The sequence below is a fragment of the Nyctereutes procyonoides genome, unplaced genomic scaffold (genome assembly GCF_905146905.1).
Source record: "Nyctereutes procyonoides isolate TBG_1078 unplaced genomic scaffold, NYPRO_anot_genome, whole genome shotgun sequence".
In the NCBI taxonomy this organism is placed as follows: Eukaryota; Metazoa; Chordata; class Mammalia; order Carnivora; family Canidae; genus Nyctereutes; species Nyctereutes procyonoides.
In genome coordinates this window covers 31,261,568-31,288,524 of record NW_026575140.1, presented here as the reverse complement: position 1 = coordinate 31,288,524, position 26,957 = coordinate 31,261,568, and the positions used below count along the sequence as shown (strand labels likewise).

The following is a 26,957-nucleotide window of genomic DNA, read 5'->3' as shown; positions in this document are numbered from 1 at the left end:
ACCCCTGGGCGCCCCCACCCGCTGGGCTGCAGGACCTCGAGAGGGGCTGGCGCACCGTCTCCGCCCGCGCTCGGAGCCCCAAGCCTACTGTTGGGACCCCGCCAAGCTGTCCCCACACTCTGGGCTGTGCCCCGAGCCCTGCTCCATCCCGGCTGGTGCTGAGCCCTCTGAGCTGGTCTCAGGCTGCGGAGGGAGCACCAGGTCTGGGGACTGAGTGATGGGAGCCCACTGACTGGTCGCTCCAGGGAGGGGACTGCAGGGCCTGCCCGCCCCTGGGGACACTCTCAGTCCTGCTCACAGAGGGACAAGGAACTGTCCCACCCAGGAATGACCACGGCGCACTAACAACAGGGTCTAAGCGTGGTAGTTGTAGTAAGTCCCTGGGCCCTCCTCCTCCAGGCCTGGGAGAGGCTTGTCCAGTGGTTTACAGCATCCCAGCAGCCAAGCACCAGAGCCAGACCTGGGACCCCGGCCAGATTTCAAAGGCCCGTGACCATGACCTGCCCTTCCCAGGCCCGGCCTGTTTCTCAGCATGTCTGCACCCACCCAGGGACGAGACAGGCCCCTCTCTGAGCGTCCTCTGCATGTACCCTCTCACCCCAGGGCACCTCACTCACTGGACACCTCTTGTGGGCCCTCCTGGGGTCCCGGCTGACCCTGCAGGGGGCGAGGATGCCCTCTAGAGTCCAGCAGCTGATGCAGGAGGGCCGGTCCCACTGCTCACCCGCTGAGGCCAGCCAGCAGCAGCCAGCACCTGAGCCGTGTGCTCTCACATGCAAGGCTCCAGTAAGTCTAGATTCTTCTGGGGCTTGAAGGGGCTTAATGAGTCTAGGGCCTGGCAAACAATAGGCACTCAACAAATGCTTGCTGAGTGCATGGCTGTCTGGATCCCGGCTTCACCCTCTCATTAGTTGTGTTCAGGTCCCTGCAGTCCAGTGAGGACTCATGGTTCCCTGTGGGGCCCTCCTCCACCAGGGACACCGCCTGGGTGACTGCTCTCATGCTGAGTTGCTCAAGTGCCTCCAGGATGCTTGCCAGACAGTTCCCTGCCTGAAACTACCTGCACCTTGTCTGAGAGTCAGAGACCAGTCCTGAAGCCTCACTTGTGGGTGGACAAGGGAGCTGGGTTCTCAACGCACACCGAGTGTTTGCTTTGGGCTGGGCTGCTGCTGCTCTGGGCACAGTCCTTGGGGCGGGGTGCTCAGCCTATCCCCCAAACTGGTGCTTTGGGGAGTGAAGGGGCAGCATTTGTACTGATGGGGGACACTGGAGCTCAGTGGTCACCCCTGGGAAGCAGGCTGCCCCCCACTCTCCATGGGACTCCCGAGCCCACCTTTCGGCAGCCTTGGTTTCTGCTTTTCCCCGGCAGTGCTTCACCCCTACCCCCAGGGTTGTGCGGGATCATTCTGTCCTCCCCAGAGGTGGGGGTCCCAGGTACGGGGTGGTGGGCTGCACTGGGCTCTGGGGACAGAGGGAGTGAGCCCACTGGGCATCCAGCTCCCATCCGTGATGGGGGCGTGAGGGAAAGTTGAACAGGGTCCAGCACCCGAGGTTGCCACCAGGGATACCCCAGCCCACTTGTCCTCCTGACCCCCTTGGACTCCACTCTGGGGGTGTTTCCAGGAGGAAGCCCCGGGCAGCTCATCAGCAGAGGGGTGGCTCACACCGAGGGGCTAAGGGGTTCGAGGGCCTAGGGCAGCCCCACCTGTGTTTGCCACCCTTGCTTTTGTATACTTGGAGTTGCTGAGGATGTCAGTCCCTGAGCGCCTACCGTGTCCCTTGATGGCCAGAGAGGGGGCTCTGGTGGCCAGTGGGGGCCTTACCTTTGCAGATGAGGGTGGTAGGGCCCCCCAGCTTCCTTGGCAAATGTGGGCTGAGACCTACTCCTTCTCTGGCTCTGCCAGCAGCTCCATGCATCCAGCCTCAGTTGCTCTGACTGTACCATGGTGGGTACAGTTCCTGCTGTGAACCTTCCTCCCCAGTCTGTGGCCCAGTCTGCTTTGATGCACCACAAGGTGGTGGCCAGACCCCAGCAGGCCACCTCTCAGAAGCAGTGTCTCCCAGCACAGTAGTTTCCCTGGCTGAACCATGGTGGTGAGGGGGGGGCGGGGGAGATGAGGCACTCTCTGGCCTTTGTGACTGGGGTAACTCCAGGTCACTGGGGCTTTGTGGGGGGGGCATAGGGGTTATGGGGTGAGGACAGGAAGTGTCCTGTGAATCTGAGAACCGGAACATTCTCCACTGTGCCTGGGGGAAGGAAGCATAAGGAGCCTTGGATAGGTCCCCAGAAGCCGGTCAGCTTGGAAACCAGTGGGCACCCCTGTGGCCAACAGCTTTGAAATCAGAGCTGGCCAGGGCCCTTAGGTGGGTGACATGGTCTGCTGGGCGCTAGCCCCAGAGGAAGGGCGCCATGTGATCCTCCCTGGGACAGGGTGCCAGGCCACAGGGACTGGAGCTCTGAGGTCAGAGGGCCCTCCAGCGCAGTGGCCATGTCCGGCTGCAGAGCTCAACCCCTCAGACTTGCTGTTCTAGAGAGTTCCTTCGTAAAACTTGAGTGCATACGGGCACCCAGCCTGTCTCAAAATTACATGTTTCTCACCAAAATGTCCAAAAAGCCTAACTTTGGGCTTTTAAGAACTTTGATGCTGTAAATCCCCTACTGCGGCAGATCCCTATGCAGACTGGGGGGTTAAGGTCCAGAGTGGGGAAAGCCAGGCTCGGCGGGGCAGACCTCGTGCCAGTCCCCACTCTCAGCACCTCCTCGCTTCCTGGACTTTACTGTCCTCACCTGTAAGATGGACATGACGGTGCTAACCTCTGCAGCCACTGAGTCCAGACAGAAAATCCAGCTGCTCTCCCTGTGCCCAAACTGGCCAGGTGCTGCGAGCAGGTGAGGGGTGCCCGGAGGAGGCACTTTGAAGGACAGTAGAGGGCGAGCAGGTCATGGGCGAGCTGGGGGCGGGACTCCTGACCCGGGTGGGGGCGCGGCGCCCGAGGGTGCTGCCTTGGGGCTGGACTGCAACCCTGCCCTCTCTGCCCCCACCAGTACTCCCCACTGTTGAAGAAGCTCTACTGCCAAATCGCCAAGACATGCCCCATCCAGATCAAGGTGTCCACCCCGCCGCCCCCGGGCACCGTCATCCGGGCCATGCCCGTCTACAAGAAGGCGGAGCACGTGACTGAGGTTGTGAAGCGCTGCCCCAACCATGAGCTTGGGCGGGACTTCAACGAAGGTGAGACCTCCAGCCCTTGTGCCCAGCGGCCGGGGTGCCAGGCAGCCTGCGGAGGGGAGGTTTGGCCTCGGACCTCCTGGCTGGGAGACAGCAATGCTGGCAGGATGGGCTCAGCGTTTCCCTGCCCAGCCCCATCTCCTCCCAGGTGTACCTGGGGCCCAGGGCATGGGTGCAGGCTCCCACAGGACGGCAGGCAGCAGGGCTGCCAGGCCAGGCACTCTGAGGGCACCAGGGTGGCCAGTCAGCCTCAGACCCCCCCCTCCCCAGGAAGCCATTGGGACCAGCCCTGTGGTCCCCAGTCTGCTGCGATGTGCCTGCCACAGGGTGGCTGGACCCCAGCTGGGCACCCCTCTGAAGCGGCATCCCCTCCCGGCAGGACAGTCTGCTCCGGCCAGCCACCTCATCCGGGTGGAGGGCAACAATCTCTCGCAGTACGTGGACGACCCTGTCACGGGCAGGCAGAGTGTCATGGTTCCCTACGAACCTCCGCAGGTAGGCCTGGGGCCCTGCAGGTAGCCACAGGGTGGGGAGCGGCCTGTCCAAAAGCACTCATGTCACCTCAGTCAGCCAACCCACCTGTCCCCAGCATCTCGGAGTTAAGTTCTCCCATGGAGCAAGGCCCTTGCCCTCACCACCCTTGCCCTGGGCTCCCTGCATTCATTTCTGGCCTCTGGAGGAGAGAGGTAGGCGGGCCACAGGCAGGGCCTGGAGGTGAGAGATGAGGCTGGTGGGAGGTGAGTGGGGTGGAGAGCCCCCATCCAGGCTCTGCTATGACCTGAAGGCAGCAGAAGGTTCTAGGTCTCCTGAGAGGGCCCAGTTGTAGTGCAGAGCTGGAGGTGGAACCAAGTGGGGTGGGAGGCTGAGGGGTGATGGTGGGTGGGCGGTGGGATGGGGGAGAGAGGTGGGCCCCAGCTGTGCATCCTGTGGGCCATGCTTCCCCAGTGGAGTGGGCACAGTGAGCCCCCATCTTTCCTTTACCTGGCTCTGGCCCCTAGACTGCAATCAGACCCTGGGACCCCAACCTCTACCTGCCCCTCCCCACCTCCCAGACCCCCAGGAAGGGGTGTGACCACCCTGCCTGCCCTCCTTCCCCAGCCCTACTCACCTACCAGAGCTGGCCAGGCAAGCAGGACTCTCCTGCCCCCTGGTGGCTGCCATGTGCTAACAGTTCTGTGAAAGGCCAGGTTTGCCTAAGCCAGACTTGAGTTTGATCTCCTGACCCAGGGAAATCATGACAACCGCCCATTTTGTAGTCCTGGGATATAGAAGAACCCAGTCCGTAGTCCTGGGTTCATGCCTCAGCTGTCCACGGACTCCCTGGGAAGTGGGCAAATGTGCTGAAGATGTAGGTCCACTCAGATGGCTCTGGTCCGTCCCTCTGCCAGAACAGTGCCATGCACCCTTCTGCCCAGGAGAGCCCACAGCAAGCAGAACCCTGTGCACCTGCTCGCCCACACCCAGCCTCCAAGGCTTGACTTCTAATCTGTGTTAGGGGTGATGGCTGGAGCAAGCAGACCACAGGACTCTGCCTCCAAGAGCCAACACAGCACATGGCAGTCAATGGATGGATGGATGGATGGATGGATGGATGAATGGATGGATGAATGGATGGATGAATGGATGGATGGCCGGCTGGGCAGGTCGATGGGTGGATGGTTTGGATGGTTGGATGAATAGGTGAGTAGGTGGATGGAGGCAGATAATTTTGATGGATGGATAGATGGATGAGTGGACAGAAAGTGGATAGATAGATGGACGAGTAGGCGGATGGGTGGATGGTTTGGATGGATGGATGAGTAGGTGTGTGTGTGGATGAAGATGGATAGAGGTGGATGGATGAATGGGGGTGGATAATTTGCATGGAGGTGGATGAGTGCATGCAAATGGATGGATGGATGGATGGATGGATGGATGGATGGATGGCAGAGGACCACAATGCAAGGGCTGCCTCCACCCCATGCCTACCCAGAGTCAGGATCTCCCACCTCAGTGGTTTGGGGCCTGTGTGCTGACAACACAGCCGTCCCCCCACTTCTCCTATGTGTAGGTGGGGACAGAATTCACCACCATCCTGTACAACTTCATGTGCAACAGCAGTTGTGTGGGGGGCATGAACCGGCGGCCCATCCTCATCATCATCACACTGGAGACCCGGGAGTGAGTCTGCTGGGAATGTGGGGTCGGGTAGGGCTGGCTGGGGGCTTGAGGCAGTGCTCCTGGGGTCTGGACACGGGGAGGGATGGACGCCCCCCTGGCTGCAAGGGAGACTTGAGGGGGATCTGGTGTCCCAGGGTGGCTGGGTGCTCAGCCTTCACCCCTAACTCATCAAGACCCCCCTGTGTGAGGTGGGTGGGGAGGGTGAGCAGGGCTGGCAGGGCTGAGGACAGGCCCCCGAAGCTCATGGTTCTGGCTGTGCCCCCCCAAACCCGCCAGCGGACAGGTGCTGGGCCGCCGGTCCTTTGAGGGCCGCATCTGTGCCTGTCCTGGCCGAGACCGCAAAGCCGACGAAGACCACTTCCGTGAGCAGCAGGCCCTGAGCGAGAGCGCAGCCAAGAACGGGGCCGCCAGCAAGCGTGGTGAGTGGGCTGGGCTGGGGCGTGGGGCGCCCAGGGTGTCAGATGGAGCTGGACCTCCCTCCAGGTGCGAGCCTGCAAGCCATGTGGCCGCCCTGGCTCCAGCTCCACCCAGCATGGTCCCACCCTGGGGGCAGGTATCCCTATGGCTTGACCTGCCCACCCCTGAAGCCTCTCCCTGCCTCCCCCTGCAGCCTTCAAACAGAGCCCCCCTGCCGTCCCTGCCCTGGGTGCCAATGTGAAGAAGAGAAGGCACGGGGACGAGGACGTGTACTACATGCACGTGAGTGCCCTCGGTCTGCAGAGTCCACGCTGGGGCAGTGAGGAGGGGCCCTGGCCTAATTCTGAGAGCTGAGACCCTGGGCTCTGCAGACAGCAGGCAGGGTGGCCCTGGGAGAACTAGCTCCCAGAGAGCCAGACTGCAGGGAATGGGGGTCCACCCAGTCAGCGACTGTGTGTGCTGCTGCTCCCCCAAATGCAAGAAGTGTCTCTGAGACAGGGAGGATGCAGACCCCTATCAGGGGGATAGTGCATTAGGGGTCACAGAATCCTGGAGTCTGGCAGGCACAGTACTGCGACCCCAGTTTATACAGCTGTTACGTGGGTCAAACCACCCACAAGCTTTGCCAGGATGGGTCTTCTATCATGTGAACTTGTTTTTTCACTCTCTCAAGAATGAGTCCCTGATTCTCCAAGCTCTATATGTGTTGGGTGCCCCCACCCCAGCACCCGGAGTGTGTAGAGCCCCAGGGATAGGGGAGTGGGGGGTGCTCACTGTGCCCCAGACCTGCCCCTGGGGAAGAGGTTACTAGGGAGCTCCGTGAAAGGAGATGCTTCGTTGCAACCTGCGGTTCCCCCGAGGCCCCCCAGGGCCCTGTGCAGAGGGTCCTCCTGTCTGTGCTCAGGTGCGGGGCCGAGAGAACTTTGAGGTCCTGATGAAGGTCAAGGAGAGCCTGGAGCTGATGGAGCTGGTGCCACAGCAGCTGGTGGACACGTACCGGCAGCAGCAGCAGCAGCAGCTCCTGCAGAGGCCGTGAGTGCAGCCCTCCAGCCCCGCCCCCGCCTGCTGACACCTGGTGGGAAGGGCGGAACACGTCCACCAGCAGCACCACAAGTCCCTCCCCAAGGACGTGGGCGCCCCCAGGACAGGCACCCAGGGCCCCCACTTGGCGTCCCCCTCCCCTTGGGAGCCTTCCGTGTACCATGGCTGTGTGGGCCACTCCTCACCACTCCCAAGGTGGGGGGGCCTCCTCCTAAGTGTCTGCTGACCGGAAGGGGAGGGGTGGAGGTCAGAGCTTGGCCACCCACGGGCTGACTGCGGGGCTGATTGCAGTGGCAGAACTGGCTCTAACCTCCCTCCTGCCCGTGGCCGGGTCCTGCTGGAGGGCAGACCAGGGGCTGTCGGGCCCAGGTCTGGGTGGGACCACTGGGTGAGGGAGGCCCCCCCCACAGCACGGGGCATCATGTGGAAATGACCAGGAGCTGTTGCTGTCTGAGCAGGAGCCACCTGCAGCCCGCTTCCTATGGGCCCGTCCTCTCGCCCATGAACAAAGCGCACGGGGGCGTCAACAAGCTGCCCTCTGTCAACCAGCTGGTGGGCCAGCCTCCCCCGCACGGCTCAGCAGCCGGGCCCAACCTGGGGCCCATGGGTGAGTGGCTCGGGCAGTGGGGGCATAAAGTGGGTAGGGGAGGCCCTGAGGGTAGGTCCGGCTCCAGACCCAACTGCCCAGCTTAGGGCTCCCGACGGCTGCCTCCTACCAGCAGCTGCTGTCCACGGATGGGTGGCACAGCCACAGACAGTCCCCCTGTCCATTCCCTGTCGTGGGGAGGTCAGCGCCATGCTAGCTTCCCAGTTGTGTGGGGCGGGAGACACCTGACCCGGCTGGCTCTGACAGTCGGGCTTGCCACCTGCTAGGCCCCGGAATTCTCAACAACCACGGCCACGCCCTGCCAGCCAGCAGCGAGATGAATGGCAGCCACAGCGCCCAGTCCATGGTCTCGGGGTCCCACTGCACCCCACCACCCCCCTACCACGCCGACCCCAGCCTGGTCAGGTATGTGGGCTGCTGGGCAGCGTGCAGCTGTCTGCCTGTCCTCACGTCCGTCCACTGTACCACCTTGAGAATGGACAGAGGTAGAGGAGAGGTCAGGTGTGAGCATGCAACAGGTACTCAGGAGAAAGCACAGCACACGGGTTCCTGGAGGGACCTTGGGCGGGCAGGGGTGCCGGGCCGTGCAGCCGAGCGCCACTCTACCCCGCACTCTCTCCGCAGTTTCCTGACCGGACTGGGATGTCCAAACTGCATTGAGTACTTCACCTCCCAGGGCCTGCAGAACATTTACCACCTGCAGAACCTGACCATAGAGGTAGGACCCTGCTCACAGACCAGAGCCCAGCGCCCGGTCCCAGGGCAAAGCCGGCCTCCACTTTCTGGGCCCATCACTCTGTTTCCTGTTCTCGCCAAGGGAGGGAAGGTGGGGCAATCTGGGAAAACCCTGCTTCCTGATACCAAGCCCGACCTAGTCCCTCACGTCTGGCTTCTCGCGGAGTCAGCTGCGAGGCCGGCTGTGGCTGGACGTGATCCCCGCCCGGGCCGGCAGCTAGACCCCTCACTTAGAATAAAGCTACGCTCACAGACCCAGCAGCCTGGCTATTCCCAAAGCCCAGAGAATTGCCAAGGCTGGAAGGGCCTTGGAGCTGGTGCAGCTCAGGGTCACTTAGACGGGGAGAAACTGAGGCCCACAGAAGGCAAGGCACTTCCTTGCCGTATGCCCACACCCCTTATGTGTCCACCCCCTATGTGTCCTGGGTTCAGATGGTGCCAGGAAAGCAGCCTGGGCACCACAACCAAACAGCACAGCTAGTCTCTGGCCAGACAACAGTGCCAGCACTGAGTCCCTCCTAAAGTGTGAGAGACCTCACTTGCTCGTAGCCTGGGGCCCCTGGGCTGTACCACTGTCAGCCAAGGGAAGCGCAAGCCTGGAGAGCCCAAGAGACATCACAGGGGTCCCAGCTCAGTAGCCAGAGCCTCCTCAGCCCCTGCTCCCCAGCCTGTTGCTCGGCCCCTGCCCAGGCCCACAGGCCAGAGGTGAGGGCTCATCGGAGGTACTGGGGCCAGTCGCTTGGACGGCAGCCGTGCCACGTATCCACTAATGCCCTCCCCGGCCCCGTTCCTCACTGGCCCCTGCTGGGCTGGTCCAGTGCATATTAACCGCCCCTCACCAGTGTCACCCATGTGCCCAGCATGGTGGGGGAGGGCCGCAGGGGCTCAATGATCTGCTCTGGGCCCCACGGGCCATGCCAGAGAGGGCCTCCGTCGGTCACTCTGAGCGTGGTCAGGGTAGCAGGCCATAGAGCCCAGGAATGACTTCACCCCTACACACACATGCCCCTTCTTAGCTCCCCAGTGCCCAGGACTACAGCCTTGGCTGCTGGCTTCACTGCCAGGTCACAGCTGGGGGGCGAACGGGGACCCCTGGGCAGGGCCTTCAATGGCGGCCCGCCCCGTGGCTCTTGCAGGACCTCGGCGCCCTGAAGATCCCGGACCAGTACCGGATGACCATCTGGAGGGGCCTGCAGGACCTGAAGCAGAGCCACGACTACGGGGCCCAGCAGCTGATCCGCTCCAGCAGCAACGCCTCCACCATCTCCATCGGCAGCTCCGGGGAGCTCCAGCGGCAGCGGGTCATGGAGGCTGTGCACTTCCGCGTGCGCCACACCATCACCATCCCCAACCGCGGGGGCCCAGGCGGGGGCTCGGGACCTGACGAGTGGGCCGACTTCGGCTTTGACCTCCCGGACTGCAAGTCCCGAAAACAGTCCATCAAAGAGGAGTTCACGGAGAGCGAGATTAACTGAGGGGCCGGGAGGGCACAGCCCGGGGTTCACGGGATTGTGGTGCGGTATCGACCCCGAGAAGCCTTGTTGTGTCTCCTCTTCCTCTTTGTCGGAGACTGCCTCGGGAGGCAGGGCCGCAGGCTGTGTCCGGGGAAGAGGCCAGGTCCACCCTGCTGGCCCCTGGACGGTGGGACTGGCGTGCCGGGGACCAGAGCCGTGCCTGGGTGTGCCATCCACCACGGGCCTCAGCCTCCTTAGGGCTCTGCTGCTCTCAAGCGAGGTCCTTCAAGGTACGACGACGGCCTTTGCTGATGGACTGCCAAAAAGTATTTTTTGATGGCTTCTGGTTCCTGGCAATGAGCAGCTCGTGATTGTATCTAAAACACGTTTATTTTTGGGTCAATGCTCCAGACCCTGTCTCTGCCCGAGGTGGGTCCCTCTGCTGGACTTGAGGGGTCCGTCCGTCTCTCACACTTCAAAACACTGCAGCTACCTTCCACTTCCTGCCCCGAAAGGAAACCCAGAACTTCCCTGTAATCAGAGACTAGGGGGGAATGTGGATGCCGCGTGCGCTGTCCCTCCCCGGGGACAGCAAGGAAACTTCGGGGAGGCAAGGAAACTTCTGGTCAGTTGCCACCAGCCAACACTCAGGCCAACACCACTGGCCACAGCCACCTCTTCGGTGACCTTCTCAGCACAGGCATGGACGGCATGCTCCTTAGATTACTGGAAATTGTCTATTTGATAAAATGATACCCTTTGTACTTGATGGGTCAACTTTTATTTTGCTTTCATTCATAACATTCCCTTCAGGGTCCAACCTGCTGGCATTCCTGGCTTCTCAGGTCTGTATAAACAAGCTGGGCTGGGAAAGCAGAGGGCAAGCCAGGTAGGGGTCACTGCTTGCCCCCCAGATGCTGTGTGGGGCCATGGAGGGGAACACTCTGTCCACTGTCCCAAGTGGACGGCTCCATTCTCTTGGCCACATTGGCAAGTTGAGCATAAGGCAGAGGGTGGCCTTTCTCGGGCCCCAGGAGAGTCCCTCCCAGGCGGAGGGGGCTGTTGGCAGGAAAGTGCACCCACCAGGGGCTCGGAGGAAGGCCCGGTGCTGGAGGGCTCCTGTCTTTCCATCCTCCCAAGGATGGCACCTGGGCAGGGGGAAGGATGCACCATCACGAGGCACCCCAAGGAGTCAGCGTGCTGGGGGAAGGTATGGGGCTGTTTTCATTTGCAAGGAAACTTGTGAGCCTTTGTGGCCAGACACTGTGGCCACAGACCTGCTGTCCAGGGCAGGACACAGGCCACAGAGAACTGTGGGCGATGGGCAGTGAGGCAAACCCCGTTGCTCCAGGCAGGCAGGATACAGACATACATACGCCTTGGGTGCGGGCCGCACGGTGCTTCCCGAGCCCAGCCAGCTCCCTGGCTGTTCTGGGGGACGTCCTGATGTCCCCAAAGAAGCAGGTAAGCCTCCAGGCCAGGGGAAGGTGTAGACATGGCCCCCGTCACCCTCCGGGTTTGTTCTTGCTGCTGTGAGCCCCCCAGAACATGCCTTCCTCCGTGGGAGGCGGGAGGGACTCCAGCTCCGGCCCTCTCCACGCTGGACGGAGTGGGTGGTGCAACACCAGCTCCTTCCCTACGGTGTTTCTTGTTTCACAGCGTTCAGAGCCTGGCCTGCAGGGCACGGGAGCCCCCCAGGCTCTGGGCCCGTCCCGACTCAGTGAACGAAGCCACAGCCAGTGCTACCCCAAGCTGGCTCTCGGGGCGTCTCCAGACCAGAGTGCACCTCGGAAAGCCGTGCCCGGACAAGTCACCAGGCTACGCTTCCATGAGAGCAGTTGGTGCTGACGTGAATGGCTGCGTCTGGGGTAACGCACCCCCCCTCCACCACAGTGCTCTCCCTGGGGACCGCCTGCCCCCGCCCCGCAGCCAGGGCTAACCGGGTTACCTTGCTCACTAGCCCAGAGCTGCCCGTGCACACGGGGGGCTGGTCTCTGCAGGGTACCCACCGCGCTACAAGGCTGCCGTCACAGGGCCCGTGGACCCACAGCTACTGCCGGCTGTGTGCGACTGCCCACGCCCCCATTCTCTCAGGTCACCCCACACTGAGGCCGGGGAAGGTGCACCGCTTGTGCCATTCCACAGAGGAGCAAACAGGCCACGTCCCAGGGCTCAGGCATCAATGCTGGGCTAGAGTCTGGCACTCGGTCCAGCGGCCACACGCTGGGGCCCCCCCGGTGGTGCCCCCTGTTCCACCCCGGGTGCTGGGGCCCCATCCCCCAACTCCCTGGGGTCCATGAACCCTGCTGATGTGGCTCAGGCCCAGGTCTCCATGGCTTCGTCCCCAGCTCCCGTGGGTCTGAATCCAGCAAGGAATGCCACGGGGGCCCCACCATGTGCCCCAGACAGGGTTGGTGTGGGGCAGGAGGAGCCCCCAGACATGGAGGGAGACGGGAGGAGGTCATCCCCCCCGTGGGGACCCCAGGTCGCACATGCCATTGTGGAACCTTTCCCCCACGGCGCTGGAGGACAGGCACCTCTGGAGAGCGCAAGCCATGGGAATAAAGTGCCCTGCTTAGGGGAACGTGCACATTGACAGGAGCAGCAACCCGTAGGTTCGGAGTAGAACTCCGGTTCTGCAGAACTCAAAGGTCAGGAACACAGAAGCCTCTGGGGGTGGGGGGTTCGGCAGCAGCGAGGAAGCGGGAGCAGCCTGGAAGGCGAGGTCCCGCGTGTCCACCCCGACGCTGCCGAGATGCCCCCCACCGTGGCTGTGTACGGGCCGAGGCCAGGGCTGGGCTGCTGGGGCCGGGGAGCGGGCAGCGTTGCAGATGCAGGCAGCCGCGTTGGCGTCCGTAGGCTAATGCACTTTAACGCTCTAAGGTGAAAACCAAGCACCACCCGTGTTTTTAATGTAATTGATGCTTCTTCAAGCAGTATTAATGGATCTATTCCAATGATATGAACTTTTTTTAGTAATGTAATCTTGGGAAAATGTGTTATTTTTTTAGCTGTGTTTTGGTGGGAAATTTTGTTTTTGTAACGTAATAAAGCGCACGTTCTGAAGGCTGTCTCCGAGTAACTCCGATGAGGAAGACGACAGCACGCGCGGGCGGCTCCCTGGTGTTCCCTGGGCTGAGGCTGCGGGCACCCATGTCCTCACACCATAGCACCCCGGATCCCAGCGCTGCCTGAGTCACTGCAGCACGGGGGCACGGGCACGGCTGTCCGCACAAAGCCAGGTACCCTCACGGGCCTGACCTCGGCCTCGCCCCCCAAGTGCAGGCCCACGACCCCTCATCCAAGCCCTGTGGGGACCGGTGACCTCAACTTCAGAAAGGTCACACGGGGCCCGGGGAGACCATGAATACCCTCCCAGCTGCCTGGAGTCAAGCACGTTCACGTTTCTCTGCAAAACTTAGAACACAAAAGACACAGCAGAGAGCTCACGTCTCAACTCAGGCCTGAGGCCATGTGGGCTTCACTTCTGTTCTTCCAGTTCTCGGCCTTCTGGAGGCTTTCATGGAGGCTGGGATAGCTCCATAGGGACACCACATGCAGGCAGGCCAGGAGAGTCCAGGAGGAGCCAGATGGGGCCAGATGGGGCCAGCAGGGCAGGAGGGCCAAGTGAGGCCAGGTGGGGCCAAGAGGGGCCAGGAAAGGCCAAGAGGGGCTGGGAGAGGCAAAGGGGGGCCAAGAGAGACCAGGAGGCACCAGGAGAGGCCAAGAGAGACCAGGGTGGGGCCAGGAGAGTCCAGGTGGGGCCAGGAGAGGCCAGGTGGGGTCAGGTGAGGACAGGTGGGGCCAGGAGAGGCCAAGAGAGACCAGGGCAGTGCCAGGAGAGGCCAGGTGGGGCCAGGAAGGGCCAAGTGAGGCCAGGTGGGGTCAAGTGAGGCCAGGTGGGGCAAAGAGGGGCTAGGTAGAGCCAGAAGTCAGACGAGGTCAGGTGGGGTCACCAGGGGCCAGGAGAGGTCAGGTGGGGCCAGGTGTACCAGCTGGAGCCCCAGCCACACTTTTCTGGTTGGCCCCATTCACACACTCTTCCGAGCAAAACCTGCTCAGCCCTTCCCCTAGAGTTGTCTTGTGTCGCAGGCCCCACTGTGGAGGGCCAAGCAGACGTGCCCTCACCCCAGCACTGAGGCCTGCCTCAATCCAAGCACACTGACACCTCTGGACTGGATGGGAAACCAGGACTCGGGTCGTAAATAACAGCAGCCTCTGAGGAATGACCACAGTAATGCTTTTCAGCACAAGGGCACTTTTCCTATCTTCCTTCAGAAACATCTTTTTTAAAGAAGAGTCTGAACAATACAATTAGTTTCAAATATATAAAAACATCTCCAACATGTCTGCTGTGTAACACAAATAGATAATTTGGGTTCAAAGCAGACCTGCCACTTTGCAAGGCACTCTTGTCCTGGGAGCATCCCCGTGACCACCGCACAGCTTCTAGAAGGAAAAGGGGAGGCCTGGCTGCACATTCCATGCCACCCAGGAGGAGAAGGGCGCCCACTCCTCTGCCCGCTGACCTCCGAAGATAGCCTATATGCTGGCACAGATAACAACAGACGGGCCTACCTGCACGTCAGGTCATCGTACCACGTAGGAGGTGCTGTGCCTGACTGAGCTGCTCCTGCCCTGGCTCTCTCAGACAACCACTTGGTTTCTAACTACGCTGCAGCTGCCCCAGAGGCCCAGGGAACCCTGCGCCTGCCTCCTGCACCTGACACTGAGTTTTGAATATGCTCCAGACCCTCAGTGCTGCTCCTCCTGAGACAGCTTGCAGGGTGCACCCAGGTGAGCCTACACGGCCATGACCTCCAGGGCCCCACGCCAAGGGGGCTCGTGCCAGCAGCGCCCCTCTGTGCACCAGGTCCCGGCCCCAACCTCTGTCTCCTGGCTCTGCTCCCATACCCTTAAGGAGCTGTTACACCAGGAAGGAAAACCCCTCACCTGCCGAAAGCTTCCCCTCCCCAGAGTCCAGGGAAGGGGGAGCGTGTCACCGCGGATGCGCCTCTTGTCACCACATGCGCCCCTGTGGTGAGGCTATCAGATCCCTAGCTGGGTCCCAGCTTTGAGTTTTGGTGTGATTCGTGGCGCTTCCGTCTGGACCACAGAGGCCTCAACCATTCTGTGTAACAGGTCCACAGCCGATGGGCCAGCCCACCCAAAGGGCCCTAAGGAGCTGCTCTGTGGGGATTGGAAGAGATTCCCTGGATACAGTGTCTGTGCACAGATTCTGGGCAAAGACTAAGACCCCAAATGGAGCCTGATAATCTTCTCCTGGTTAGGGGTGTGGAGGCCACAGACCTCCAGGGCAGGTACCGAGGGGGCCTCTACTCGACACCCCCAGCCCTGGCCCAGTATTACTGCCCCTGTCCACTTTGTGCAGGGACGTGTGACTTCACCAGATCCCTGGAATGGGGAAGTCACTGTCATTTTACACGCTTCGGAACTAAGACATTACAGGCACCAGGGCATAGTCACATAACCCTGACGGGGCGCCTACTGGATGGCGTCTGAAACATGTACAAGGTGGACGATCGCTGAGATGGTGCCGAGGCTGAGGCCCACACCCGGATTGCACTTTCACATTACAAATGGCAGATCTACTGCACTGACTAGAACTTGGAAGGAACTCTTGTAGAAAGTCAGCGAATCCAAGTTCTCCCTGTGAACTTCCCCGACCTTGAATGGTTCTCAGATGGTGTCTGCAGAGACACTGTTTGCCACCCAGAGAACGCACACCTGAGGGCAGCATGGTCAGGCCAGACTGGAACTCAGTGATCTGTACCCAGAGCAGGACCTGGGACACCCTACCTACTAGGACGCTTCTGCCCGAACTCTGGCACCCTGTGCCGGGATGCCAGTTTTGTTGGCAACCAGCAAAGGACCACAGGTGTCTCTGAAATAATAACCAATGTAAAGGAAGATCACCCTCAAGAAGGGCAGTTCCTTAGAACAGTATTAGAACCAAGGAATGGACCCTAGTCATCAAAGTTTGGAACACCTGGCTCCTGGCCACAAAGCTTAAGAGAATGAAGATGAATATGTCTTGAGCTCTCACTGCACAGGAAATGCCATCCTAGGGGATCCCTGGGTGGCTCAGCGGTTTAGCGCCACCTTCAGCCCAGAGCGTGATCCTGGAGACCAGGGATCAAGTCCCACGTCGGGCTTCCTGCATGGAGCCTGCTTCTTCCTCTGCCTGTCTCGGCCTCTCTCTCTCTGTGTCTCTCATGAATAAATAAATAACATCTTAAAAAAAAAAAAAAAGGAAAAGGAAGTGCCATCCTGGTGCTGTTCCTTCATGTGCACACTGACAAACGTGAAGCCAGACCATGTGAGAGTGTCTCTCTAGCCCATCAGAATGAAATTCTGGTTTTTCACACTTGCCCCTGGTGGGTGACCCACAGCCTCTGGCTGTGCAGCACTGGCAGGCATCCCAGCTGACCATCACCCCATGAGGAAACTTCATGCTGATCACAGCAGTACCTGCATCTTCTAAGGACGCCATATGTGGGTGAAAGGATGGTTCAGATGCTACAGAAGTTAATTGTGGCAAATTGCAAAACTTCTGATACTCAGAAAGGCAAGTAAATTTTCCTTAAAAATGTGGCCCCAACTTTATAGCAAACAGAAAAGTGAAAGAAGATAGGAGCTATTGGCTAGTGAAGCTGGCGACCAGAAAAGGAGCACAGAGTGGAGTGGCCCCCTGGGCTCAGCACCCTTAGAGCGGCGCCCACCACAGGGAGGCGCTTGACCAGCAGGAGCTACGAGGAGAACCCTCACAAAACTCTCCCGCCACCTGGCACAAACCTCCAGTAAACGTGCAAATAAATGCTTTCTGCAACCAGCTTGCAGAAGCAATATAAAAATTGCCTGTTGAGGGGCAGCTTGGGTGGCTCGGCGGTTTAGTGCTGCCTTTGGCCCAGGGCCTGATCCTGGAGACCCGGGATCGAGTCCCGCGTCAGGCTCCCTGCATGGAGTCTGCTCCTCCCTCTGCCTGTGTCTCTGCCTCTCTCTCTCTCTCTCGCTCTCTCTCTCTCTCTGTCTCATGAACAAATAGATAAAATCTTAAAAAAAATTGCCTGATGATCAATATGGACTGTCAGATAGACACATCTGCAACATGACAGGGCCACCAAGGCAGCCGTGGGTCAAATTCGGGCCTCACCACCCTCCTTGTGATAAACTGCCACCTGGATAAGTGTCTTCTTTACATAAGGGATTCCTAAGTCTGCTAAAGCAGCAGATGCAGAAGGCCAGTTAAGAGAAACGGACAGAAGTGCCACTACTCTGGCTGCAAGGAGCAGGACCAGAGCCCCCTGGGGACTCCAAACTGCTCCCACCAGGTGAGGCCTGACAGCAGTGCGGAGCAGCCAGCACCACCCGGCAGACAGTACCCTTTAGAAGGAAAAACGAGTCCTTGAGTTCGCTAAAATGTTTTCCAATGGAACCTAAACCCTCTTTCCTGCAGACACAGTGGGTTCACATTACTTGGGTTCCGTATATAAATAAAGCACAGGGGCTTTCTGTGGTGGGAACCACTGAGAATACGTAGACAGGCATAAAGGAGAAACTAAATATCGTTTGTAATCTCACTAGGGCAGGAAAAACCACAGCTGATCCTTTGGAATGTGCATTTTTAGCCTCTTCTCCCATGGGTGCACACACACATGCACACACACACGATGTATGTTCTGCTCTGCGGGGCCTGGAGTATGCATTCAGTTTTGTTCTCTACTTTCCCCCGCTTGATGCTGCCCTCCAAGCACTTCGCTGTGTCCTCAGAAATCCTCCCTAAGTAATGCCCTATAGTCCCCTGCGGGGACTCACCCCACGTCAATGCTGGGGCCGGCCTCCAGCCTGCTCCCTGGGCTGGTGTCAAGAGGAACACTCTGGCGGATGTGCCCGTCTCCACCTCCAATGATCTTCCCAATATTGGTGCCTAGAGCTGGAACTGCCTGCGTCAGAATGCATGGACCGCTTTAGGTTCTTGATGTCAACTGTCACATACTTTCTGGGACAGTAGGGCCAGACTGCCCCTCTGCCACCAGTGCAGAGGCTCCCTCCGCTGCACCCTCACCAATAGTTCCATATTAGTCCTTCCAAGCAGACCTGAAAAGTGAATTCAGACCTTTTTTTTTTATTATTTATTTTAAGTAGCCTCCACACCCAGCATGGAGCCCAACACAGGTCTTGAACTCATGACCCTGAGACTAAGACCTGAGCTGAGATCCAGAGTCAGATGCCTAACTTATTGAGCCACCCAGATGCCCCATGAATTCAGTCTTAACGGAAACAGTCAACACAGGACACAGCCAAGTCATTAATATAGAAAAATCAATCCAAATCATTCAAACAGTTGGCAATGGGCATGGTCAATCAACCAGCAGAGTCACTGAGCATTTAGTGAGACACTCCAGTACCTCTCTGGACACTGGAGGGACAGGATGAACAGAACAAATGAGTCCCTCCCCATCTGCTGGCCTGAAGGGACTAGCCATAGTAAGGACAATGACAGAGGAGACAGGTGACACTGGAGAGCACCGTGAGGAAGACCCAGGCAGGGTCAGGCACTAAGCATGCAGGGAGGGGACAGGTGGAGATGGCTAACCTGTGGTCGGCAAGAGTCCTGCGAGGTGACATCTGAGGAAAACCCCAACGACAGCGGAGCCTTGGACAGAAGCATCCAGATAAAGAGGGGGCAAGTGTAAAGCCCCGAAGACCAGTGAGAAGGGCTGCAGTCGGAAAGGAGGTGGCATCTACCCAGAGTGGGGGGAGCCTCATCGACTTTCATCTTAGAGGGGTTGCCCTGGGATGAACCCCAGGTGGAAGCTGCCAACAGAGAGGATAAGAAGTGGTGATACGGAGGAGCCAAAGGTGAGGATGGGCACAGGAGGGAGAGTGTGGCCTGCAGGGGCAGGTGCCAGCTCTGGGCACATTCCGTTTTAGCCATGTATGTGTGTGTACATGCGTGTGTGCGTGCCTGCATGTGTTTGTGCATGTGCGGACAGACGCCCGGCAGGCAGTGGGGACGTGCCCCCAGGACTTGGGGCAGGACGTGGAAATGGGCAGTCAGCAGTGCCGGTGGCAGGGAAAGGCTGCTCTAGGGGGTCACGCAGGACTCGGCCCAGCTACTCCACCTACCGCGGAGATCGGAGCACCAGGATAGGAGATGGAGTAGCTCTTACAGGTTCTTCCAGCGAAGAGCAAAGGGCCACAGAGAAGCCAGGCCTGAATTTGGCCACTCGGGGTCAGTGGAGAGTTGAGGAGGCACAGGCAGAAGAGATCCCAGAGAGAATGGAACGAGGGATGGGGATGATAAGAAAAGAGGGTTCTGGAGGTCTTGCCCCAAAGGACAAGAAACAGGCAGCCAAAGCACAAGGGGACGCGAGCCCAGACAAGAGATGGGCTGCCTGACGTGAAGACCAGCAGACCCCACAAGACAGTCTTCCCACCCCTGGCCTGGCCTCTCACTCCTCGTCCCAAACACCCACCCACCGCCCAACGTCGGTGAGTGTCAGCTGCCAGGTACTTCCACAGAGGGCTTGAGAGACAAGCCCTCAGCACTCCCACTCGGGCATCGTCCTGTGGTGCCCCATCCCACGGCTCGGGGTGACATACCTGTCCAGGCCTCCCCACACCCCAACACCTTGCCATCCGCTACCTTCTGTCTGCCTGCCCCTTTCTGCCCTGCCTTCTCCCTGAGGTCACACCAGCTGTCAGCAGTTGCCCTGGTGGCCCCAAGGCCCCTGCCTCCTGGTACTCACACCTTTGTGCAGTGTCCACAATGAACCCAGGGTGGGCCTGGGATCTGCCCCCACCCAAAGAATGCGGTGGGAACACTGTGCCAGGTCAGGGCCCGAGACAGGAGAGACTCAGCTGTTTCCATTTCTGAGCACGTGGACAGGGCACCAGAAGTGTGGCCGCACTGCTGAGGAGATGCAAGGAGAGGCCGTGTGGCAGGGGCGGGTCCTGAGACCATGGAGAAGAGGACCCGGGTGATGGCAGACCCAGCCCAGTGACCCTAGCTGAGCCATTCCAGGCTGGCCACCAGTCCTCTGACTACAGTCACTTGAATGACCACGGGCAAGACCAGCAGGACCCTGTGCAGCCCAGCCTGGGGAGCGGAAGATCCCCGGTGGCTACTGTCCAGCGGTGTATCGTCAGCAACAGATAACCCATCCGTTTCTTTGGCTCTCAGACTCACCGAGCCCCTTCTGTTGGGCCGGAGTGCACCCCTGTCCTCCACTTCCCATGCTGCTGACAGATGACCTGCTGCTCTGGTGCCCAGCCTGGCTGGGATTCCCTCCTGGACATTCACTGTAACTCAGAGAATGCAAAAGGGCCTGTCACCAAGTAGGTATTTTTTTTAATAATTTTTTTAAATTTTTATTTATTTATGATAGTCACAGAGAGAGAAAGAGAGAGAGGCAGAGACACAGGCAGAGGGAGAAGCAGGCTCCATGCACCGGGAGCCCGACGTGGGACTCGAGCCGGGGTCTCCAGGATCGCGCCCTGGGCCAAAGGCAGGCGCCAAACCGCTGCGCCACCCAGGGATCCCACCAAGTAGGTATTTGAGTATCTGTACTGAATAATGAATCTCAAAGTCCCCTAAACTTGGATGGCTTCCTGTATGATGCCTCTTACCCCTGGTCTCAGCTGAGAGATTCAGTAACAGTATTTGTCTTGAATATAAATGTTTACATACTTTTTATTGTTGTTCACACACTTTTGATAAGTGTCTCATGTTACTTACTTGCTCCTCAAATTGGGGGCGGGGGGGACGAGAATCCTGAACAGGATTCCAGCCCATCCTATGTTTTGGCCTGGATGGTGGTAGAAAAGCCCTGAAAGGAACACCATGGTCATACCTGGGAGAGGGCACTCTCCAGGGCACATGCTGTGTCTGGATGTGGTCTCCCAGCAACGAGTTGATGACATCCACGTCATGCATAGCCGAGTTAGACAAAATCCCCCCTGGACACACAGGCGAGCCAATGCGGGCAGCCAGCCTGGAGGGCTGTTACTGGAGCATCATGGCAGGGTTCCCTGGTCAGAAGGGAAGCAAAGTACATGTCCATGATGGGGGTCCTCACCTGACTTCCTCAGGAGACCCCGGGAAGCTATCAGGTACAGACTGCTGACGGCAGACCCAATGGACCCTCTGGGGGTATGCCCTTGCAAGGCGGCTCCATGAGAAGCGGAGGGCGGGCTCCAAGCGCCTGGGAGGGAAACGACACTGGGGATGTCCTGCCCCCACCCCCTGCACCCGAGAAGCACATCTGGTCAGTTGAGCCCTGGCGCCAAATTCCACACCAGAATCTCTTGGGGACCACATCCCTCCACACCCTCCCGAAGCATATAAATTCTGACGCTAGTGGCCACTGCTGCTTGCTGGGCATGAGCGGGACAGCAGCGTGCCTGCCCTGAAACCTGGATGGTAACACCTCAGGTGCTGTGTGAGTTTTATAATTAAATATCTGACTGTTTACCTGCTCAGTAGCCATTTCTCTTTCCAGATCCTAAGCTCAGGAGCACAAAGGCCATTCTGCTTTCTCCCCTAGGAAACACCCCATGCCCAGCATGCTTCCTGGCAACCAGGAGCCGTTCCAGAAACTGGTCAATACACAATGATGGGACCCTGCATCTCAGAGAAAACAAAAGTGGCAGAGCCATAATGTAGAACCTGGCCAGACTTAGGTTCAAGTCTGCACTGCACTCTCCCCTTGGGATCCTCCTGCTGGCGGGTCTCTAGAACAAGTAATATTCAAACAGAAAAAGCCACTTATTTCTCACTTCTGGAAATGAGAATATCATTTATACATTACACGTTAGCTTAAAAAAAAAAAGTACCCTGAGTATTATACAAAATGGTATGTGAAACCTTAAAAAAAAAAAAAAAGTCACTAGAAGTCTGCTCTTGTAAAGTCCACAGGCTCGCCATACCTGCTAGCATCATCAGAGCAGGACCCAGCAGTTCACTCATCCAAATTAGGAAGTCTGTTGCAGGACACCCCCTTCCCTGAAAACCGCAAGCACACCTGAAGGTCACGGCACAGAGAGCAGATCAGAATGAAAGTCTCAATCTTGTTTTTCTCTATGATCACAAACCAGCCCTAGGCCTGGCCGCTGTCACCTAGAGCCCTATTCCTGGACAAAAGGAGTCAGGCACATACTTTAACAGGGCAGCACAAGGCAGGGAAAAAAATATATCCACCTCAAAATCTATAAATGCATATGGGATTTCTATCAGTATTTCTCAAACTTGAATAAGATGCAAATACTTTTTGAAGGAAAAAAATTCCATGCATTTCCAGCATTGACTTAAATTATTCTGAATATAACCTACAATAAGTAGCCTCTGCCAAGTGAGTACAGCCCTGCCAGCCTCCAAGCAGGGGGGGGGCTTCCCACAGGACACGTTCCCAGCTAAGGACTCTGACTCCCCCCACTACACTCCATGCCCACTGGTCTAGATGCTCCCCTTACAGCCCAGTATCAGGACAACCAGAGCCTATGGTTCGATGCTGGTGGACACCAGTTTGGTCACTGAAATTACACTGTGCTACTGGCTGCAGGGTGCTCACCCAGAAGTCAGGAGCAGGGACAAGACCACCATTTGTGACTGAGCACTTACTCTGAATGGGGTGCTGTAAACACAAGAGGAGCTCCCATTTCTGTAACTGGCAGGGTCACACAGCTCCAAGGGGCTAAGCCAGCTCAGGACCCAGAAGAGTGGCCCTTACAAGTGATCAAACGTGGTCTAATATTCTTAGATCACTAAAACATAAGTGCCGAGTTATGAAATGTTGGCAGAAAAATCTCAGATCTCAAAGGACACCCCAGCTTGAGAAACACAGCGGCCCCCTCTGTATAGTTAAGCCTTGCTGTCCCAGAATGGCTAAGAGATCAGTCCCTAGGTGAGGTGGCTTCTCCTCTGGGAGAAGCACTATCTGTATGGCTTCAGAAATAGTCCTGGAAGCATTTCCAAAGCTTCTTTCCCAAAAGGAACGGCCAGCCCAGTTTCTGAGTAAAAAAGTTATGACTGAAGGCCTAAGTCCCTCTTATGGAATACTGAAAGAGGCTGCTTCCGATAAAAGTTACAGTGACCAAGCTTCTGCCGTCAGAGGCGCGCACTGGCAAATTCATGCCACAGGTCTGTGGCAGCTCCCCCTATGGAGCTCAAAATGGCTTTTTATATGTTTAGAAATTAGTGCCCGTTCAATCATTTCCAGGAAACTGAAGGGGTGGGTGGTGAGGAACATGCCCAAGCTTACTCAATGAGGCAATCATTACCCTGAAACCAAAACCACAAAAAGACACTATAAAAAAGCTACAGACAAACATCTCTCATAAACACGGAGATATTCGTAACAGGAATTTGGCAAATGGAACCCAACAATATATGAAAGAGGATAATACAAAAAAAAAAAAAGAAAAGAAAAAAGAAAGAGGATAATACAGCACAATCAAGCGGATTTTTCCCAGGATGCAAGGCTGGTTGGACATTAGAAGATCAATCGTTCGTTGTCTCAACTATGCAGAAAATGTGTGTGATACGATTCAACATCCACTTATCATAAAACAATAAAGTAGAAGCAGAAGGCAAATTCCCCAACCCGACAGAATTTACAGCTGGCATCATACTTGTGATAACAGAGAAGGCTTCCACACCAAGACCAGGTACAACACAGGCTCTTCTTACTCTTATTCCACATCATAGGACAGGTCCCCACCAGTGCAATTAGACGAGAAAAAGAAAAGCAGGGCAGCCCCGGTGGCTCAGCGATTTAGTGCTGCCTTTAGCTCGGGGCCTGATCCTGGAGACCTGGGATCGAGTCCCATGTTGGGCTCCCTGCATGGAGCCTGCTTCTCCCTCTGCCTGTGTCTCTGCCTCTCTCTATCATAAATAAATAATCAATAAATAAATAAATATTAAAAAAGAAAAAGAAAAGCATACCAGCTAGAAAGAAAGAAGAAAATCATCTCTACAGAGAATCAACAACAAAACTAATGGAACACGGGAGTTTAATGAGATCATAGAATACAATTTTTTATACAAAAATCAATCATTTTTATATAGTAGCAATGAAACAATGAAAATAGAAATTTAAAAAAGTGTCAACCTTGGGGTACCTGGGTGGCTCAGTCAGTTAAGCATCTACCTTTGGCTCAGGTAATGATCTCAGAGTCCTGGGATTCAGCCCCGCATGGGGCTCCCTTTTTAGTTGGGAGCCTGCTTTTCCCTCTCCCCCTGTCTTTTCCCCTGTTGTGCTCTCTCTCTCTCTCTCAAACAAATAAAATCGTAAAAAAAAAAAAAAAAAAGAATGTTAACCTTAAAGCTAAAACTGCCAGTTATTTTACCAGCAAAGGATGGTTTTGGGGGAACAGCAGAGAATTGCCATCTGGGACACGCAGGCAATGGACTCACGCTACCTCATTTCACTTCACCTTATTGGACCCCCCCGGTTGTCAAGACACAGTATTGCTGAAAGGGTAGGGAAATGGATCAGAGGAAAGAGAGATGGATTTCTGACTGGGTCACCTCAACAGCGTCCCAATGTTTGCCCTCAAGGCAACCAGATGTCCTAATCTCGGACCACAGCCCTCACACCCAACAGCCCCAGGGGCAGCCTCCTGCCTCCTGGTCTTTTCCGGGGAGGCAGAGGCGAGTGCTGAGGTCACCTCACCTGGAGACCAGCTCCAGACCTTCTCATGATTGATCTCTACATAAAGTCTCTTGCTACTTAAAACACCTAAACGGCTTCTGCTTCCCACACAAACCCTGAATGACACAAAGACCAAACACCATTGGGAGTCTGGAAGAGATCCCTGTACACTCACATTCATAGCAGCATTACCCACCAGAGTCAAAAGGTGGAAGCAGCCCTAGTGTCCATGAGCACGTAAAGGGATAAACAAATGTGGACTGTCCATACAATGGAGTATTACTCAGCTTTAAGAAGGAAGGAAATTCCAAAACATGATACAACGTACATCCACCTTGAAGACATCATGCATCGAGAAATACGCTATCACAAAAGAACTAATCCTCTGACATGAGGGACCTGCAGAAGTCAGATCCACAGACAGCAACAAGGGTGGGTGCCAGGGGCTGGGGACTTAACAGAGAAGGGGGGTCAGGGTGTCAGGAAGAATGGAAAGGTTCTGCAGATGATGGTTGCACAACAATGCAAATGTGTTTAAGTGTCCTTGAACTGTGAGCTTAAAATGCTTAGGATGATACATTTTATGTGTATCAGGACCACAATTAGAACAGTGTGTTCTGTGATGGGGGAGGGATGCTATAGTGTACTACCACCTTTTATAGAAGGGGAAGGCCAGTAAGTTATCTCATTTCCTCAATTAGCTTGTTTTTTTTGCCCAGATGTACGAAGACTAGAACCCTCCTCTTCCCCAGTATGGTGCCCACTGGGAACTGCACATGTGCCGATGGAATGAACTGTGGCCCCACCTGCTCAGGGGTGTTGGCTACTACCTCAGATGGCAACTCTGGAGAGGCTGGTGGAATTTAATGGGATATTAGGAAGGTGGTTTAGTCTGAGAGCTAGAAAGCTCCAGCATCCATGCTGCTGCCGACACCTCCCTACATCTCGGGTACAAGAGAATAACTGAAGGGAAAGAGCTTGATAAGTGAACTACAACACTCCCGCTGAGCATGACTGGCCACTAGTTTAACTTACTGCCAGGCTCTGAGGAAGCACAGTGCCCCATCAGTCAGAGTATCTGGGAATGCCTCGTGCCCAACACTAGCAGGACTGTCAGAGGGCCCAAGGGGGTCCTGTGCACAGGGAACATTCAGGGGCTGGCCACACACCTTGTTCATCTGCAAAAACACGTTGAGCTCAGGCACTTGTCCGTGTCGGGTCACATGCGAATGTGTTTATTTTCCGGATGTTATGCTTTAATTAAAAGGGTGCAAACTCTTCCCAGTCAAGAAGGGAAGCACCAGGAGGATAGGATCCTCTATAATTTAGAACTACAACTTGGCAGCTTTCCAAAAACACGCAAATTTTAAAGATTCACAAACGTGCTTAGGTGATAAAAAAGGAGACTATGTGCAGCATTCAGCCGAACGTTCTCAGAACGCTCTATGTGCATTAAGAAGGGATTAAACCTTCTTCATAACATGTTAGTTAGGAAGAACTCTAACAGAAAAGCCGTATGTGTGGCGGCAAACCTGGCAGCCAGACCCACTGTTGGGGTGCAGCAGCCAGCTCCGTGACAGTAAACACGGGGGAGCTCTGTTCCCGCGTGGCTGGCTGGGCTGCACCTGATGCCACCAGCTGGGCTGCGGCCATCATGCCAGATGGTGGCACCTGTGGCAAGGCCAGGATGCTGGGGGCTCCAGTGTTAGGCTCAGCCTCTGGACACTGGTGCCTGAAAAGGGTTTGTGCTCCACCCAGCTGTGCCACTAAGGGGGCTGGGGAGCTGGGCAGGTCTCAAAGGCTCCGCGTTCAGAACACCCAAATCCATCCACACTGCCACTCTGGTCCAGGCCTGAATAGCCGGATGACCCAGCCCCCACCCCTAGAATGGGGTCTTCCAAAGCAGTGCAAGGACCTACCGAGGCAATGCTTGCAAAACTCCAGGGAGGCCAGCCAGCCTCCTGCACAGCCTCCCTGCTTCCCAGGGGCTTCCCAGGGCACCGTGATCACAAGGGGACTGTGCCCACCACTCTGGCCCCTGAGTACCCCGCCCCACCTTGCGCTCCCGCCCCAAACAAGCCGCACCGGGCCTGGTTTCCTCCGGGTCCACATACCTGCAGGGGCGCTCACACAACAGGTCCCTGACAAGATGCTCCCTCTTGGGAGCCTCTCCGCCTGCCCGCTCCCTCCCGTTTTACTTCCGGCGGAGCCCAGTGCCTTGGCCTTACTTGGGGTCTTCACCACATTCCACAGCACAGCACGAGGGGGCTGAGTCCGCCGCCCCTGCAGCGGCCCATCCTCTACAGCACTCTCCCCTCCCGCGCCCTCCCCCTGCAGTCCATCTCCCCCCCGCAGCCCCTCCCCCCGCAGTCCGTCTCCCCCCCGCAGTCCACCTCCCTCCCGCAGCCCCTCCCCCCGCAGTCCGTCTCCCCCCGCAGCCCTCCCCCCGCAGTCCGTCTCCCCCCCGCAGCCCCTCCCCCCGCAGTCCGTCTCCCCCCCGCAGTCCACCTCCCTCCCGCAGCCCCTCCCCTGCAGTCCACCTTCCCCCCGCAGCCCCCCCCGCAGGCCGTCTCCCCCCCCAACACAGCCGCGGCGGCGGCGGCACAGGAACTTCCGGGGGCTGGAGTCGCACCGCTGC

The 26,957-nt window shown here is 57.4% G+C and overlaps 1 protein-coding gene across 6 annotated transcripts in view; it reads left to right on the top strand.

Moving 5' to 3' along the window:
* Positions 1-10,413, top strand: part of TP73 (tumor protein p73) — a 42,261-nt gene extending 31,848 nt beyond the window's left edge. Inside the window, exons 4-14 of one of the 6 annotated variants that reach the window (XM_055306044.1) lie at positions 604-786; positions 3,047-3,233; positions 3,610-3,725; positions 5,281-5,390; positions 5,667-5,809; positions 6,001-6,089; positions 6,712-6,839; positions 7,259-7,455; positions 7,722-7,860; positions 8,080-8,173; positions 9,327-10,413. In XM_055306044.1, the coding sequence (XP_055162019.1) occupies positions 604-786; positions 3,047-3,233; positions 3,610-3,725; positions 5,281-5,390; positions 5,667-5,809; positions 6,001-6,089; positions 6,712-6,839; positions 7,259-7,455; positions 7,722-7,860; positions 8,080-8,173; positions 9,327-9,665 (1,725 nt within the window). In that variant the 3' untranslated portion in view covers positions 9,666-10,413. The remainder of the gene's footprint in view (positions 1-603; positions 787-3,046; positions 3,234-3,609; positions 3,726-5,280; positions 5,391-5,666; positions 5,810-6,000; positions 6,090-6,711; positions 6,840-7,258; positions 7,456-7,721; positions 7,861-8,079; positions 8,174-9,326) is intronic. The other 5 variants (XM_055306046.1, XM_055306045.1, XM_055306047.1 and 2 more) reach the window with 5 other exon arrangements.
* Positions 10,414-26,957: the final 16,544 nt, after the last annotated feature.